Source organism: Ochlerotatus camptorhynchus, unplaced genomic scaffold (assembly GCF_037179485.1).
Source record: "Ochlerotatus camptorhynchus isolate MF236.1 unplaced genomic scaffold, CSIRO-AGI_Acam_v1.1 ptg000255l, whole genome shotgun sequence".
NCBI lineage: Eukaryota > Metazoa > Arthropoda > Insecta > Diptera > Culicidae > Ochlerotatus > Ochlerotatus camptorhynchus.
In genome coordinates this window covers 164,409-181,287 of record NW_027040745.1, presented here as the reverse complement: position 1 = coordinate 181,287, position 16,879 = coordinate 164,409, and the positions used below count along the sequence as shown (strand labels likewise).

General features: G+C 39.7%; 2 protein-coding genes across 2 annotated transcripts in view; one reads left to right on the top strand and one right to left on the bottom strand.

Moving 5' to 3' along the window:
- The window catches only part of LOC135704990 (uncharacterized), a 227,944-nt gene that overhangs the window by 138,765 nt on the left and 72,300 nt on the right, over window positions 1-16,879 (top strand). The window lies entirely within an intron of this gene.
- The window catches only part of LOC135704989 (LIM/homeobox protein Lhx9-like), a 67,059-nt gene that overhangs the window by 35,730 nt on the left and 14,450 nt on the right, over window positions 1-16,879 (bottom strand). Inside the window, exon 2 of the mRNA XM_065226540.1 lies at window positions 11,055-11,189. Coding sequence (XP_065082612.1) covers window positions 11,055-11,189 — 135 coding nt within the window. The remainder of the gene's footprint in view (window positions 1-11,054; window positions 11,190-16,879) is intronic.

The following is a 16,879-nucleotide window of genomic DNA, read 5'->3' as shown; positions in this document are numbered from 1 at the left end:
TGCTGACTGAGCGTTGGTGGTTTTCCGTCAGGGACGCTTCCCGGACGAGCTTGCGACCGCATCATCACGCGACGGTTTTCCCATGCTGGGATTGAACGATTTTTCGTTTAACACCGCGAAAGAAAGGCAGGAACACTATCGCTGCTGTTTATTGAGAGCTTTCCAAGCATGTATATATCAGCTATACACCACTCTCTCATTGAACCGAACCAGGAATCAAACCTACCTCCTTCCCATTTACTCACTAGACTATTAGGAGACCTTGGGTTTACCATAAGGGGCTGTTCATTAACTATGTAGACAGTTTTTTTGAGATTCTTGACCAACCCCCTCCCCTCCCCCTGCGTAGACAATTGTCCATACATTTTTTTTAATTTGGATGGGCCGTGGATGATTGCCAACCCCCCTCCCTCCCCTAAGCTGTCTACGTAGTTTATGAAAAGCCCCTAATACGCAGATTATTTTAATTCGATGTTATGTAAATAAGAGGATGCGGCCAACTGTGTTTCAAAATGCTCTTCGAATTCTTAATGTCAGTTTAAAATGAAACGTGCTCATGACCGACATTGAGCGTACCCAACAGTAGACAAATCCAGCATCCTACTGTGCACCTGATAAAATTTAGATCATTCCACGGTGCGTGACCGTAACTCTATAACTAACAAACCCAGTCCCAACTGCATGTACCGTCGCATCATCATCGCATCGAGGAATGCATTTAACCAACTGCTTTGGGATTACCATAAAATTGCACACAATTCATCTAGAAATTCTTGGAACGCAGCTCAAAGCCCATTGTCTCTGCCGGTGTGTATAAACCTTAAACGATGATGGCCATTTAAATCATACCCCAAGTGCACGCATTCGCTCGCACATGGCCGATGCTGTTCGGCAGTTACCCCGTTACTCTTACACGCGATCTTCGAGAACAAGTTTACGGTGGTCAACCAACAGACAGCATCCAACATCGCTCCGCCGTGCTTTGACGACGGCGCGGCGGCGGTGCTACTACGCATGAAAATTGTTGCCATTTTGAAAATTTCGTGTACGTGCACCAATGCGCGCGATTCTTTGCCAACGTTGTGAGCGGTTCCATTGGCGAGAAGGCATTTAACATTGTTTTCACCATCCATCCGGACCCGTCGTCGTCCGTCGTCGGATGGCCGGTCGGTTCGATTTTCTCTCCATACGAGGGGGATGCTGCGAAATGCGGGGGACAGCAACCATTTCTTTCTTCCTGCTGGCCGCAGAAACAGCTAATACAATCGATTTGTTGATGTGCGAATGCGCAGTAAAAGAGATTCGATGCACGAGCAAAAAATTCGAACATCTTCGATGCTGTATAAATTTGGAAAACAATAAAATAAAATTGTTTAAAAATTCATGGAAAGAATACAAAGTACCTCTCGTCGGTAGCGGTTCTCGTTTGGAGCATTTGGGTACGGAATGGAACCAGTTCTGCAGTCGTGGTGTTTGGTTCATTGGCGTACTTGGGAGCAGGTTTCTCATTGTGCGAAGGAGGCACTCATTGAAAAATTAACAAAGTTTGGGCTTTTCAAGGAATTTGTTTTAACTTTTCAGAATTTTAATTTTAATCTAGTAGTAGACTTTGTTCTTGAAACGATCGAATCATCAGTTTGAAAGAGTAGTCCTATGTACGCCAGTGATCGACTTTTGCCTACCCAAGCAAGGAAGGTCATCACAAGAAATTGGTCCACTTGGAACCTGGCAGTTGCTTTAGCTACACACAAACCCAATGATTCGGTAAAGCGGACAAACGACGACGACGACGATGCTACCGTAAAGCGGAAATCTTCATTCGCCATGTGTACATGTATGAATGTCTCCCACCCGAGGCCCCATTCAATTGATACCATTTCGATTCGCTGTAGAAATTCAATTCAATGCAAAATGTGATTCTTTACACCGTACACTTTCCACGAATTGTCAACTCTTGACTCGTTTCGCCTCCTCCGACCCCAACCGCCAACAACGACCTCCCTCAAAGGGGGTCTTTCTGCTGTTAAGCTCGAAACAAAAAAAGAGGAGCCATATCTCCTTTTGTGGGATGACACAAAAGCGTTTATATTCGAATCCGTTGCCGTACGGTTGGCATTCCCTTGGGGGGGAGAAGGTATCTTTTGGTGGTGCAAAGAAAACCTGAAGCAGGACAGGTTAGGAGGGTTGAACGGAAAGATTCATCTCTCCGAGGCTGTTGAAAACAAAACGTTTTCATCGCGCACTCGTGCTGGTAACGACTCTTACACTCGGGACACGTTCGCTTCCGTTCGGTGGTAGACATTGGTTACTTTGGACCAGTGGTGCCAACTGTTCGGCAGATTTCCAGTCAGTTCTGAATTTTGGATGACATCTTTGACAAAAGTGATGAAAAAGCGAAACAATTTCGGAGGAATTCCTTTCAGCGCTGGATCCCCCTTTGATGCAAACTGTGCAATAAGCTTTCAAATAAACATAAGTTTAAACATCTTATTTAATGTCATTATTTTTTTATTGAGGTTTGTAATAGTTATTTATGTTTTTTGAAGAAAATTTGTTTTCTTTCCTCAGTGTACATTTTGTTTTTTGAAAAGACAATCCAGTTTCTTACAACATTGTCTCAGATGTCATTTCGATTAACTGCACCGTTTTCGTGCTATGCAGTGCTGTGTTCCTAAAATTGCGCCCTTAAAATATAAATCTGCTTAAAATAACGATGTGTACGCCCCTGACGTTGATGACATTGTTTTAAATAGTGTATTATCTAGTTGATATGGTACGTTGCAAAACCTTTACCTTTATATCGATGCTGCATGATGAGCAGCAACTTTCTCAAAATTTCAAGAAAAACCTTGAACAATTTCTAGAAATTTTCCTAAACATTCGTGGGTAAGACCTCGAGTAAAACAAAGTTCCCAAAACTAGCAAGTTACCAAATCAAAACCTCCACAGTATGAAGCCCTTACTGCCCTAACCCACTCTAAAGCACTCGGTTGCCCTTCTTAAGTCGCATGTACGAGGCTAACTAAGGGGAAAATTATGGATATGATGATACTTAAATTCAAAAAACAAACAAACAATAATACGAAGAAAACCTAAATATGGATTCGCTTTACAAATCATTACCAATTTGGTTTCTACGTTGCTGTTCAATTCACTCAGCATGATGGATTTGGATTTGTGATATCTTGCGTAGTTATAAATTATGACTACTGTTAAGATAGCATAATTTAATCGGCAGCATAAAAGAACTGCAACGATAAATATATGTAGATTCATGCAAAATGGCACATCCCATGTGGCTCTCTTTTACGAATCTAAAGGAAAAGACCTAGATAAAGGAAAACTCGTGAACCCAACTTTTCCTACTTTTAGCAAAAGTGGAATGCCAAATTTCTCGACCATGCGTGCGTGTCAATAACGCAATCGTAGCTACACAAATTTTTGAAAAAAAAAACAAATAACAACCAAAGACGTTTGTGCTCTTGCAATTGATATTACCAGATATAGATGTTACGTTTATAACAGGTTTTTGTTTCTTCAGAAAGAGTTAAATCAGTTCATAAAATTTAACACTTTGGGAAGTGAGCGATTCAACATTTTCCCGACTGAACTGAAGTTTTTCCGAAACTATTAAATATTTCATGAGCTGAATACAAGGATCCAGTTTTTTCCAGTTTTTTTTTCCGAAGTGATTTAAAACTTTTATAAAGTTCAGTGCTATTCGAAGTGATTCTGTACGTGCTAACCTTTTTAGATATGGTCCAGTGCTTTCCAAAGTGGTCCTAATCTTTTCTCAAGTTATTCAGTACTTTCTGAAGTGATTCTGAACTCTCTACAACTCGATATTGAAGGGACCATCGAGTTATAGAATAACAATACCATGCAAATTCACTATCGCAGTAGCCATGAAATTCATTTTTTCTACGGCTTCGAGTTGTAGAGAGTTGACTGCACTTTATGATGTTCCCAAAATCGAGACCTTTTTCGATGTGTCACAATTGAGTACTAATATGGCTTAGTGATGAGAATCAGAAGCGATTTCGAACTTTTTTGAAATGATTCTGTGCTCCCCAAAGTGATTCAAATTTTTCAGAAGTGATTCAATATTTTCTGAAGTGATTCAGTTATTACAAATTGATTCAGTTCTTGAGGAAGTGATTGCAAACTTTAAAGAATTGATAAAGTACTCTCCGAGGTATAGTGAAGTGATTCAGTCCATTCCAAAACTATTCAGTTTTTATGGAAGCAATTACAAACTTTCTGGAAAGAGTAAGTATTTTCCAAAGTGATTCAAAAAATTTCTTAAGTCATTCAAGTCAGCTTTTCTGAAGTTATTCAGTACCTTCAGAAGTTATTTCAAACTTTTCAAAAGTGATTCAGTTCTTTCCGCAGTGATTCAGTACTTTCAGAAGTGATAAGAAACGATCTTGAATGATTCAGTACTCTTCGGAGTGATTCCAAACATTTATGAAATGATTTAGTGCGTTCTGGAGTAATTCTGAATTTTTCTGAAGTGATTCAGTACTATCTGAAATGATTCAGTACGTTCCGAAGTGATTACGTTACGTTATGAAGTGATTCAGTGCATTCCTAACTGATTCAATTATTTTCAAAGGGATTTCGTCCATGCAGAAATGATTACAAACTTCTGGGATGATTCAGTACTTTCCAATGTGAAACCGAAATTTTCTAAAGTGATTCAATATTATCCGAAGAGATTCCGAGCTTGTCTGAAGTGAAGTGATTCCTAAGGGTATTGAAGCGATTCCGAAATCTTCTCAAGTGATTCAGTACTTTCCAAACTGCCGAAACTTCTCTCCTATACCACCCAGTAAATGAATTTTGAAAGCATCATCGTGTCAAAATTTCCATCTTACGCCTCTAAGTAGTGGTAGCTTTTTTTCCACTAATAAGGATTTACACCGTTAGAGGTTAACCTCAACCGGATGAACTTTTCAACAGTACTATTAAACATATTTATTTTGACGTAGGACACAGACTACGTCTGTGATTTCTATTTGGGTTTACACTTTGTGAAAACCTAAAATGGAACATGTAACGAAATCATGAAAGATTTTGAAAGTTAATAACTCAGCTGCCCCTGGACCAATTTCAATAATTTTTTCACCAATCGTTCAGAATCGATAGTAATGCTTTATACTGTTGACTTTTAACAAGAAACTATTGAAAAAGTTGTAAATGTCAAGCATTGTTCAAAAGCGTCGAAATAACTAACAAATCCTCCAATTAAATACGTACAAGCATATACTGCTTCCCCAACAGAGTCATAAGACAATTGTTTCTAGACGAAACAAGTCGAAGCGGCATTCGCTTCCGACCTTGGGGGTGTGCGAATAAGGAGAATGCAATTGCGTAACCTTTTGTACACTCATCGCTATATTCAGAACCACATGCCCTCAACGACCACACAAAATGCTCTCCAGAGTTGTAATCTTGTAGCCAAACTTAGAAGCAAGTGCTTTTGATCGATTCTCTTCATCGACTTTCTGTTTCGTTTATAACTCGACGGCAAACACATTCATTACGTTTGTTATTATTGATGTTAGAAGAGCATAGCAGAAATAGTGAGAAATAGATTAGTGAAGCCATGGTCATCAAAAGAGGAAATCGATGAAGATAATTGACTTACACCCCTCTGCTTCTAAGCCCCTTAATTCAGTCATCGTCATAGCAATGAAAACTAGCATCGCACCGCTTTTAGCTCTTGGGTTACACTTGCTGGTTGTAATGCTACTGTTCGACATTTCGAAGGACCACCAAAAAACATGAAATTATCCTATTTTCTAGGGATGCCTGAACGTCCAATTATTCGATTAACGATTAACCGTAAATATTTTTCCAGGACAATATTTATCGAATTTTCAATTATTCGAGCGCGTAACCGGCATCCCTTCTTATTTCTACTCGTTTGATTTAGCGCAGTAGAGAAAATAAATTAAAGTACTGATTTATCTGAACAGGCATAGATAAGAACCATGATGTGAAACAGGATCATAAATTCGCCGAAGCAAGTGTTAAGCGTCTTTCTGCTAAAGGCTAAGATTTACCAACTTGTTGAGAGAAGGAGTTTAACGAGAAAAACTTAAAAGGGGATGAGCTTTAGCTGGGTGAACACTAGACTGATGCAAAATTTGACTTTTTCGCTCCACAGTGCTTAAATGGTTTCAAATCGGGTCCTGATTAGCCTCCCAAAGTTACAACTCGTTTGGTTAGATATTTGGAGGCGAACCAGCCTAAGGCTGAAAGCCTCCTAAATAAAGCTAAATTAATTAATTCGTTTGGTTAGAAGCAGACTTCGCACAAGCCATTTGAAGTTTACATGTAAATCACTATGGGAAATCTCAACTTTTTGTTCATTGCCTTCTAGTCTTTTTTCCATATTTAGCTGCGAAACAGTTCGATAGCCATTCTTATAGAAAATTTTCTCAGCTACAACTTTGCTTAAAATCGTTTCTATGTAAAACGAGACAGGTAAAAATTATTAATTATTTAAGAGATTGGTAAACTTATGACATGATCAAGCCGCTGCTCTGTAGGCAACGCTGTATTTTGCAGTGTGACATAGTAGCCATGATTTGTGTGTCCTATTCAACGCCCCAGAAACACCAATGTTGCCTGCTGAGCAGTTGATTGGGCATGATCATAAGACATCAGCGCATTGAACCATTGATAACTTTCGATCCTTGCATTTAATTAAAAATTGGTCTTCAGCAAAGTTGTAGCTGGAAAAATTTCCTACAAGTACAGTTGAAAACTTTAGAAGCAGACAGATATGGTGAATTATTAGATAGACATGAACAAAAATCTTGGTTTTACCATAGTAATTCCCATACAAACTTCAAATGGTTTGTGCCATCTCAGTTTCTCACCAAATGGGTTCAAATTTTGAGAGGTTAGTCAGCATTCGATTTAGAATCGTTTAAGTATTGTGGAGTGAAAATTACAAATTTTGCATCACTCTAGTGAACACTGATATTCTTCCTTCCAACCAGTTCAACCTCTGTCCAGCAGCAGATGGGCCGAGACTTGTGAGTGCTCAATCATTGAACCGAAGAATATGGGATTGTCCAGTCCGATTTGCCGATCCAGCTGCCTGCAAGTCATCATCATCTTCCAAAGGCTTTAAGCCTGTACTACCATCGGCCCTTTTCAGGACCACCAAGATTTTCCGAACGAGTTAAATTTCTGAACGTGTCCCAACTAAAATTCATATCAAAAGGTTCTTTTCAGGGCAATCATAGTTATACTAAAGAGTATAAACAGATTGAACCCCGCTCAAATTCCTATTTCTACACAAAACAGAAGACAACAAATCAAGAGAACTGGCAACTTTTCCATTTCCTCATACGAACGCTATGAGATAGGTACAATCGCATCATCTGCCGCTCAAAGGTAAATGTTTCGAACGAATTTGATAGCAAAGATTACATCCTCAGAAGAAAGGTTTTTGTATTTGCTCATTTTTCTATGCGTTGCTTCCACCTTCACTCAAGCGCAGCGCTATTGTATCTGTCGCTTGAATTCTGGCAAAGTTGCCAGTCTTCTTGATATGATGTCTTCGACAAAACACAAGCTCCTGCTGCAGTTAACAAACAACATTTTATTATATAAGACCACGTAGTCCTACGTCACCATTGCGTACACCCCATAAGGCTGTCCCTTGTGGTTTTTTTTTTATTTTTCCCTGATCAGGAGCGTGGCCTGTGCTAAATTTACCATTTTTGATTACATTGAAAGTGTTTTTATTTGTTACTTCATACGTGAAGTTTACGATAGCATTTCCAACCAACCCATTTTTGATTAATTGTTTCCGAAACATGTTTATAAGAGGCGCAAGCCATTTCAAATTTAACATTTAAAAAAAAATTTCTTTCAACATGTATGTCAACGGTGCTAGCGACTTAAAATTCTACGATTTTGATCTTTTTTTCTCTGAATATGTTTATCAAATGCACTATCCATTTCAAATTTAACGTATCTTATTTTTTTTCCATGAATTTGTCTACCAGAAGCGGTAGCAATTTAAACTAAACAATATTTGTTTTTAATTTTTCCTTTGTTGGGTACGGTTATTTTGGGAATTGATGCATGTTGTTGTTTTTTTTTCTTTTTTTTTGTGAATGGCTTTTCAGTCTCGATAAAATCAAAATACTGCTATTTTATTTTTAGTCCAACGTTTCGGTCCGTAATTATCCGTAAAGTAATTATTGAGTCCCTGAAGGAGGTTCCAAACGGACCCGAAACGTTCGACAAAAAAATAAAATAACACTATATTGATTTTGTCGAGACTGAAAAGCTATTTACAACACACTTTAATTTTTCCCTGAACGTGGATATCAGGGGCGCTAGCCACTTCAAGTTTAAAGATTTTTATCAATTTTAACCTGAAAAGGTTTACCAGGGTCGCAATTTATTTCAAGTTTGATTTTTTTTCCCTGAACATGCCTCCCAGGGCGCTAGCATTTAACATCGTTTTCTTCATTTTCTCTGATCATATTAACCATTTAAAATTTATTATTTTTTAAATTTTTTTTTCCTAGATCATGTCGCAAGACATTTTTCCGTAAACTTTTCTACCAGGGACACTTCAAATTGAACGATTTTAATCATTTTAAACATGCTTACTAGGGGCGCAGGCATTTCAAACTGAACATTGTTTTCAATTTTTCCCTGAATATGTGTATGTCAGGGGAGCGTAAGTCATTTAAAATTTTACGGTTTGATAATTTACCCTGAACTTGTCATTTAAAATTTACCGCTTTTTCAATGTCTACCTGGACATGTATATCAGTGACGCTAGTTATTGAAATGGATTGCAATATTTTACCTATTTTGTAAACTTTTTTTTTCGGTTTGGAGCTAAGTAGTCGTCCACTACCTACGGCTTCCCACAACCACAGCACTGGTGCTATGATTTACGAAAAAATATCAAATTGCCTGTAAAATTAGGCGTTAGTCAAAATGACCGAATTCCAGCACAAACTTGGTTAATTGCCCCCAGCTATCAATAATGCGAAGTTACATGGAATTCTAAGAGGTAAAATCTAAAATTTGTATATTTTTTTCACTATTTGACCTGGAACTGCTCACAAACGAAAGCACCTTCCAATGGAAACGTATGTTTTTGTCTTCATTTTTAATCCTGTCCATTGCCTTCCCAGTTTCTCCTATCTTCCCGCAGTCTTGATGTCAACCTTATGGTTTTCTCCTCCAACCCGAAGGTTGTTTATGTGGTGGACTACTGTGCTGATCTCCGACAGCGGTAGGATGCGAATCTAAACCCAGTCGGAATATCATTGTTTGTATAACTCGTAACCCAGTGCAGTCAGTCTGTTCGCGTCCGATTCCTCCATGATGGTGAATCACAGACACACAACCTACCTACCTACTGGGAAGACCCACCGGCCAGACAACGTAGATGGAAGTAGAATGGGATTTTGCTCCCGCCCGCTTGCATGCCGAAAAAACCTCACTTCGGACGTGAGCTTTTCGAGTTTCAAGCCTTGGTTCCAGAAATGGAATCATCGCATCGCATTGTATACGATACGTCTGCTTTTCCATGCATGATTTCATTGTTTGCAAAAAAGCTGCCCTCCTCCGCCGTCAATCCTGATGGATACAAAACATAAAGCAGATATTGTATTTATGTGGAACTCTGCCTGCCTACGAGTCAGCTCGGAGACAACGATGGAAAATAATGTTTGATGATGTATCCTTGGCATGAATATATGCATCAGCTGACGGGTGGGGGGCTGTCAACAACGGAGTTTGGTGTAGGTCTACCACCGCCACGCTGGAGATGGGATCTAACGGTACAACGGAAACGGAGAATGATTGAACCGGGTGCTTGTTTGGCATGCAAGGGATTTGTTCGATTCTGGGAAAATCGAATGCGGGTATTAATTGTCTGCTGGTCTGGGAGGTTTACATCTTCACTAACGACTTGGGAGATTTCCAAGAGGACGTGATTCATATGAATTGAATTGTGTTTTTGGTTTGACGTTAAAGCGCATGATTAGGGTTGAAAGTTTTCGCAACCGCCAACCTGATGTATACACAAGAAAATATTCGCAGTTATTTTAATACACTTGAGCGCTGATACTCTATAACTATCAATCACTTATGGAAACATGTGATAACATTTATGACGTTGCGAATGCTTCCGCGCTGCCGCCTTTCCAATTAGAACACAGCAACAATTACAATCGATATCGCTGTTTTAATCTACCCCACTATCATGTACTCCAACAGGTCATAAATGTGGTAATTTGCTTGGCTGAACTATTGCGATACAGGTACTCTACACCGTTCCGTTCCGGACAGGAACCGCGACACGAGAAAGAGGCGTTACGTCCTCCAACCGCTCGTCGTCGTTGGCCACAGAGCAGTCAGTTCCAATTAGTTGATACGTAAAACACGCGAATGGGTCGCGGTTTCGCGTTAAAGGGTGATATTATGCATACAATCCAGTGGATTCAAGCCAGCAAGAACAAGACAGAAAATAGATATTGGCACCGGCAGGAACTGAACTACAAAAAAAAAACTCCGCCATGTAAACCGCTTCACCCCACTTTTGTTTTTCGCTCGCTGGTATGACGATCTGATGATGGGCATGATGCTAGTTTGACTTTACAGGGGCTTGCACCCAGGCAGCGAGTGCAAGCGAAAATACTTACAACAAAAACCAAAACCTTTAATAACAATGCAAGTTGCAATTTTTACAACGAGTACCATAATTAGCGATAATTGTAAGGCGTGTGCAAATGGCGCATGAAAATGCGTGTAGTTATCGTTTGTTATTTTGCGCGATATTTTCAGCGGACATCAGCGGCCAACCAGCCATCGGCAGCCCAATAGCAATTACTATTTTCATACCAACGGTTATGGCATATTCGAAACGCTTTTCCTGCCATCAATTAAGCCAAACAGACGGAACCGAAAAAAAAAGGCTTGTTGAAAGCGATAGCGGTTGGCCGGCCGGCCGGTGGCAGGCTGATGGAGACGGAATTTAAGAAATCGATCCCCCGACTTACCTGTAGTAATCATCCTTGCAGTAGATGTTGCCTTCACGGGCGTAACAGCTCAGTTCCGTTTCCAGGTTGGCGAGGCACTTGCAACAGCGCAGGCATTGGTTATGCCACGCCCGGTCAGCTACCAACAGGTAGTACCTGTTGAAAGTGTTGAGAAGAACATTCTGGTTTGAGAAGTGGATATTATTCATGCTAGTTTTTTTTTTTGTATTATGAGGTGGTGATGGTGACCCCACCTCTTACCTCTACAAAGGTTTGAGCTTAACGATTAATTAAGATAATCAAATATAACATCTTAACCAGACTTGCAAATCGAACTGGTTATAGCTGCAGATATAAATTCCTTCTACAATTTACAGTCGCTTCACAGCGATATAATTGTGAAAAAGTTTAGGCGTTCACCTGTTTGTTTACCATCGCTTTAAATATTCACAAGTATTTCCAGTGATCCAGCGAGGCTCAAACCTTTGTAGACTACTCAGGATTTCTTGTTTATTATCTACTAGCTGAGTGTGCCCGGCCTTGCTGAGGATTCAATATTAGTTTGAGTTTATGTGCCAATTAAAAAAAAGCATGCTATATTGTACGTAACCCCTCCTCCCTCTTATCTAAGGGGTCACCCCCTATGACCTTTACATGCCAAATTTGGATCCGTTTGCTTGATTAGTTCTCGAGTTATGCAGAAATTTCTGTTTAATTTGTATGGGAGGGGTAGGGGGGAACCTTTCCCTGCCCCAAAAATCCCTGCATTCAAATTTTCACGCCGATCGGTTCAGTAGTTTCTGAGTCTATAAGGGTCAGACAGACAGACAGAGAGACAGAAATTCATTTTTCTAGATGTAGATATTACTATTCAATCTAATATTAAAAATCCATCATCCCCATCGTGACGAAAAAATAGCGTGCGCAGTGCTAAAATAATTAAAAAAAAGTCGTTATGACATCAATCCATGCGTCACAAAGCATAACCCTCCTAAATAAAGCTAAATAATAATAATAATAAAGCATAACCCAATTAGTAATGGAACAACATCATTTTGGTCTAATTCAGATTTGAATACACGGATTTGAAAACGGTTTTCACTCAAGTCCATAGTATTCCTTACATTTTAAGAAAAAAATAAAACGAAACGAATTATTTGTCGTGGTTTCGAAGGACTTCTCGAACATTTCCCTTAATACGACCCATCAAGCGGCGCATAACGGTCTCGTCCACTGTTTTGGCGATTTTTCATCTGAGCTGCTGTTTTGTTTCTTTTTTACATTTTTCCTTCAGTTTCCTCTCCATCAATTGCCCAGTAGCAGGGCTGGTAGCGAGTCACTTTTTAGTGACCTGGTCACTTTTTTCAAGTCATTCACTAAAAAGTCTCTTTTTTTAAGGCCAAGTCACTAAAGTCACTTTTTCTTGTAATCAGTCACTATTTTCAACTTTTTTTGCGTGAATTTATTTCTAGATTGATTATTCTTTGTGTTCTGACGTTTAACCGTCTTTCTCTATATACAGGATGTACTATTTTTTTTGTACTTATTTTTCTGGATAAAATTACCTGAGTTTTCCATGTACAAGTTCAAAATATAGATTATTTTCAAAGTGCCAGAATTAAGTAAACAAATAAATGATTTAATTCAAGTTCGTAATTAACTTTATGAAATATTAGAGATCTTCAAATCAGTCCCATTAACTTTACAACAATTGTAGGAACTTTGGAGAAGTTCTCAGGAATGAAAGGAAATGCTGAGAATTTCAGTGAAGCTCTATATTTATTTATTGTCCATTTATGTATTGTTCTAATGATTCATCTTGTCATTAAACGCATTAGCGATGGCACGGATAGGTTCATTCAACCCATAAAGGGTGTCCACGATGAAATTGCCACACACAAAATTGATTCGCAAAATTCGAGTTTTCATCCGATTGCCATCAAATTTTCAGGGATTGAGAAATAACTATTAAACTTCATTTTACCATTTTACTCGTATTTTATTTACAGTCCATACGCAAATGCCCGCACCTTGGCCTTAACCCCGGCCATAAGATTCTGCACAACCTGTGAATCAACCGTTTTTTGCATGTAAACCCATACTTTCTTCAGTTCCTCGACTGTCTTCACTACTTTAGGTCGTTTAAGAAGGTGCTGCTTCATAATCGCCCAGTACTTCTCGATGGGGCGGAGCTCCGGAGTGTTGAGAGGGTTGAACATTTTCGGCACGAAATTGACCTTATTGTCCGCATACCACTTCAGCACGTCCTTGGAGTAGTGGCATGAGGCCAAATCCGGCCAGAAGATTGTTGGGACGTTGTGGGCCTTCAGGAGAGGAAGCAGCCACTTCTGGAGGCACTCTTTTATGTACACCTGTCCGTTCATCGTGTCCTGGGTCACGAAAGGTGCACTCCGCTTCCCGCACGTGCAGATGGCTTGCCAAACCAGGAATTTCTTCGCAAATTTGGACATCTTCTGAGTGCGGACATGCTCCGGAACGCTGAACTTATCCTTGGCCGTGAAAAACAGGTTGCCGGGGATCTGTTTGAAGTCGGTCTTCACATATGTTTCGTCGTCCATGATGCAGCATTCAACTTTCGTCAGCATGTTGAGGTACAACTTCCTGGCACGGGTTTTGGCGAACTTGTTCTGCTTCTCGTCGCGATTAGGGGCCTTTTGTACCTTGAACGTTCGAAGCCCAGCCTTAGTTTTGGCCTTCTGGACAAAACTTCGGCTTAGGTGCAGCTTCTTAGCCACATCCCTAACGGAGGCGTTCGGATTTCGGTTGAAGGCCCCAACTACGCGGTTGTGATTTTTGGTGTTGTACGGAATACTTTTTCCTTCACTTCTGGGCTTCCGATCGGTGGTCAACCGTTCCTCGAACCGCTTAATCACTCGCGACGCCGTGGAATTCCCGATTCCCAACGTTTTATCGATGGAACGATGCGAGAGATCCTTGTTCTCGTGATGAATGCGCAAGATTTTATCACGCACGAGCTGTTCTTTCGACTCCATTTCCGCGAGTTTTGATCACAGGACTTTAAAACTTGCAGGATGTAAATAATGCACTATGAACTAAATCCACCCAAATTTTCATTAAATTCTACCCAACGGTTAAAAAGTTAGAGCAATTTCATAGTGTGGCAATTTCATCGTGGACACCCTTTATTGCCGATTACGAGCTGCGAGATGTACAAAATTACGCTGTCTAATCACTCTCTCAGGTGCGTAAAAGAAAAGCTCGAATCAATCTCGCTGGTAATGATTTTAGCAGAAAACACAGCTTGAGCGTTCCGTCTTCTTTGTTTTAAGGTGTCAATTCCAATCAGACGACAGCGATCCACGTAAGACGGCAAGTTAGCCGTGTCACGCCAAGGCAGATGACGAAGCGCGTAGCGAACAAACTTTCTCTGTACACTCTCAAATCTGGCTATCCAGCATGCTTGGTATGGGCACCAGACGACAGCACTACACTCTAAGATTGAACGTACTAACGAGCAATACAGCGCAAAGCGGATCGCGAAAGTTTTAGTCAGGATGTCATTGTCGAGTGTTACTCCCAAATCTTTGACCTTGCTAATCCTCTCTAATGGTTGCCCGGAAATGGAATAATCAAATATTATCGGGTTTTTTTTTGCGGTGAAATGATACCACATTGCACTTGTTGATGCTGAGCTTCAAGAAATTACGGGAGCACCAACTCTGCATACGATCCACAATCAGCTGCAACTCCTCACAATCAGCGATGCAATTGATAACCACATACATTTTGACATCGCCAGCGTAGAATAGCCGGCATCCAGGTGGCAGTAGACACGAAAGCTCGTTGACGAAAAGCGAAAACAGAAGGGGTCCCAGATTACTTCCTTGGAGAACACCGGAAACGTTCGTGAACACTTCAGAACGAGAAGCTCCAATCTTAACGCATAGCGAATGGTTCGTAAGGTAAGATATGAACCACGAGATGAAGGATCCAGACACTCCGAGTTTCTCAAGCTTGCTCAAAAGAATGTTGAGGTCTACTCGGTCAAACACAGCCTTGAGATCAGTGTAAACCGCGTCGATTTGTCCGCCAGAGTCCATTGTCCAAACGCAGAGCGACACAAATTCGGTCAAATTGGTTGTAACTGACCGTTTTGGGTAGAATCCATGCTGAGCCGTAGAGATGTAATTTTTACAAGAGCTGAAGAGCGCAAACTACAGGAACATAAGGGAAGTTAACACGCTGAAAATATGGGAAACTTACTGAAAGCTGTAAAATCCTCAAAGTGGTTCTTTTAGCATCCGAGACTTTTCAGGAACTTTTATGTAGTTCCTAGAATTTCAGAGAACTTCATAGGTGTCAAGCGAACTTGAGAAATTTAGAAAACTTGAGGGGTATTGTGCAAATTTTAAGAAGTTCTAAGCACCTCAGAAAAGCTAGATAGATTAAAAATCTATAATCGTTAATTTAGATGAATTCAAGATAGTTTCATTATGTGCTGAAAAACAAATCGAGAACCCTTAAGATGATCCGCGAATTTCAGGGAAGTACAGAGACCTTCAGAAAATTTATGAAAACTTCAGAAATATTAAAAAAAAACTTCACAGAAGTCCAATGAATTTCAGGGAAAGTTAAAGGTGTTTACGGGAATTCTATTTATTTCCGAGCAGAACCAAAATCTTCAATAGAACTTAGAGCTTTATGGAATTTTCGAGAACATCAAGACAGGTCAGAGAATCAAAGGGCAGTTCAAATAATTTCAAGGCAATATTAGAAACCTTAAAGAAGTTTCGAAAAACTCAGTGAATTTCCGAAAACTTCAGCAAAGTTCCGAGATAATTCCTGGAAATTTTATGAACATCCGCAAAACGAGAGAGTATTTTAAGGGTGTTGTATCATGGAGATTTCAAGAACTAAAAAAAAGCGAAAATTTAGTTAAGTTGTTTAGAGAACATCAATGAAGAACTTTTAGCAAGCAGCGATATATTCTAGAAATTCCAGAGAACTAAATATAGATATTTTTTGATAGTTTAATGATATTCAGCGAAGTTTCGAGTACCTCGAGGACGATCAGATAGCTTCAAAATAATCCCATTAACTTTAGCAAATTTGCAGTGACTTACAAGGAGTTCCGTGGATCTATAGGGTATTCCAAGAGTTCTACGATTGGTCCTAAATGTCAGAAGCGTCAGGGATTTATGAATATGTTGACGAAAATTTGATGGATTATTAAACGAATTAAGAAAACTTCAGGTAAACATAGATAAGTTCAGGGAAAAGCGAGTGTAAATAATTGTTATAATACTTAAGGAACATTTTCGACACTTCAAGGCAAATTAATTGATTTCAGTAAAGTTGCGGGTTAAAAAATACTGATAAATTCAGGGCAGTCTAGATAACTTTAAAGAAATTCAGTAATCGTTTAGACACCAGCAAAGTCTAGAACATTGAAGAAGTTTTAAATTAGTGACGATAATTTAAGGGAAGTTTTACGAACTTAAGAAAAATCTGGATAACTTCAGTGAAAATCATAGAACTATATCAATTATTTCATTATAATTTCATGAAAATTGCGGGAGCACAAAAGTTCCATAAATTTAGAAAAAAAAAAAACTTTGGAAACTTCACAGAAAGTGGTCTTCAGAAACCAAAAAAAAAAAAATAATAATGAATAACGGCGCCGGTGGTGTAGTGGTAAGCGTGATAACCTCTCACCCCAGCAGGCCTGGGTTCAATCCCAGCTGGCGCCGCCGGGATGTTCTGAGGCATAACATCTCTGATCACACCTTCCTTCGGATGGGAAGTAAAGTCGTTGGTCCCCGGTTCATGAGTTGATGGGTCGATAGGTAGGGTCCAGGTGTGGG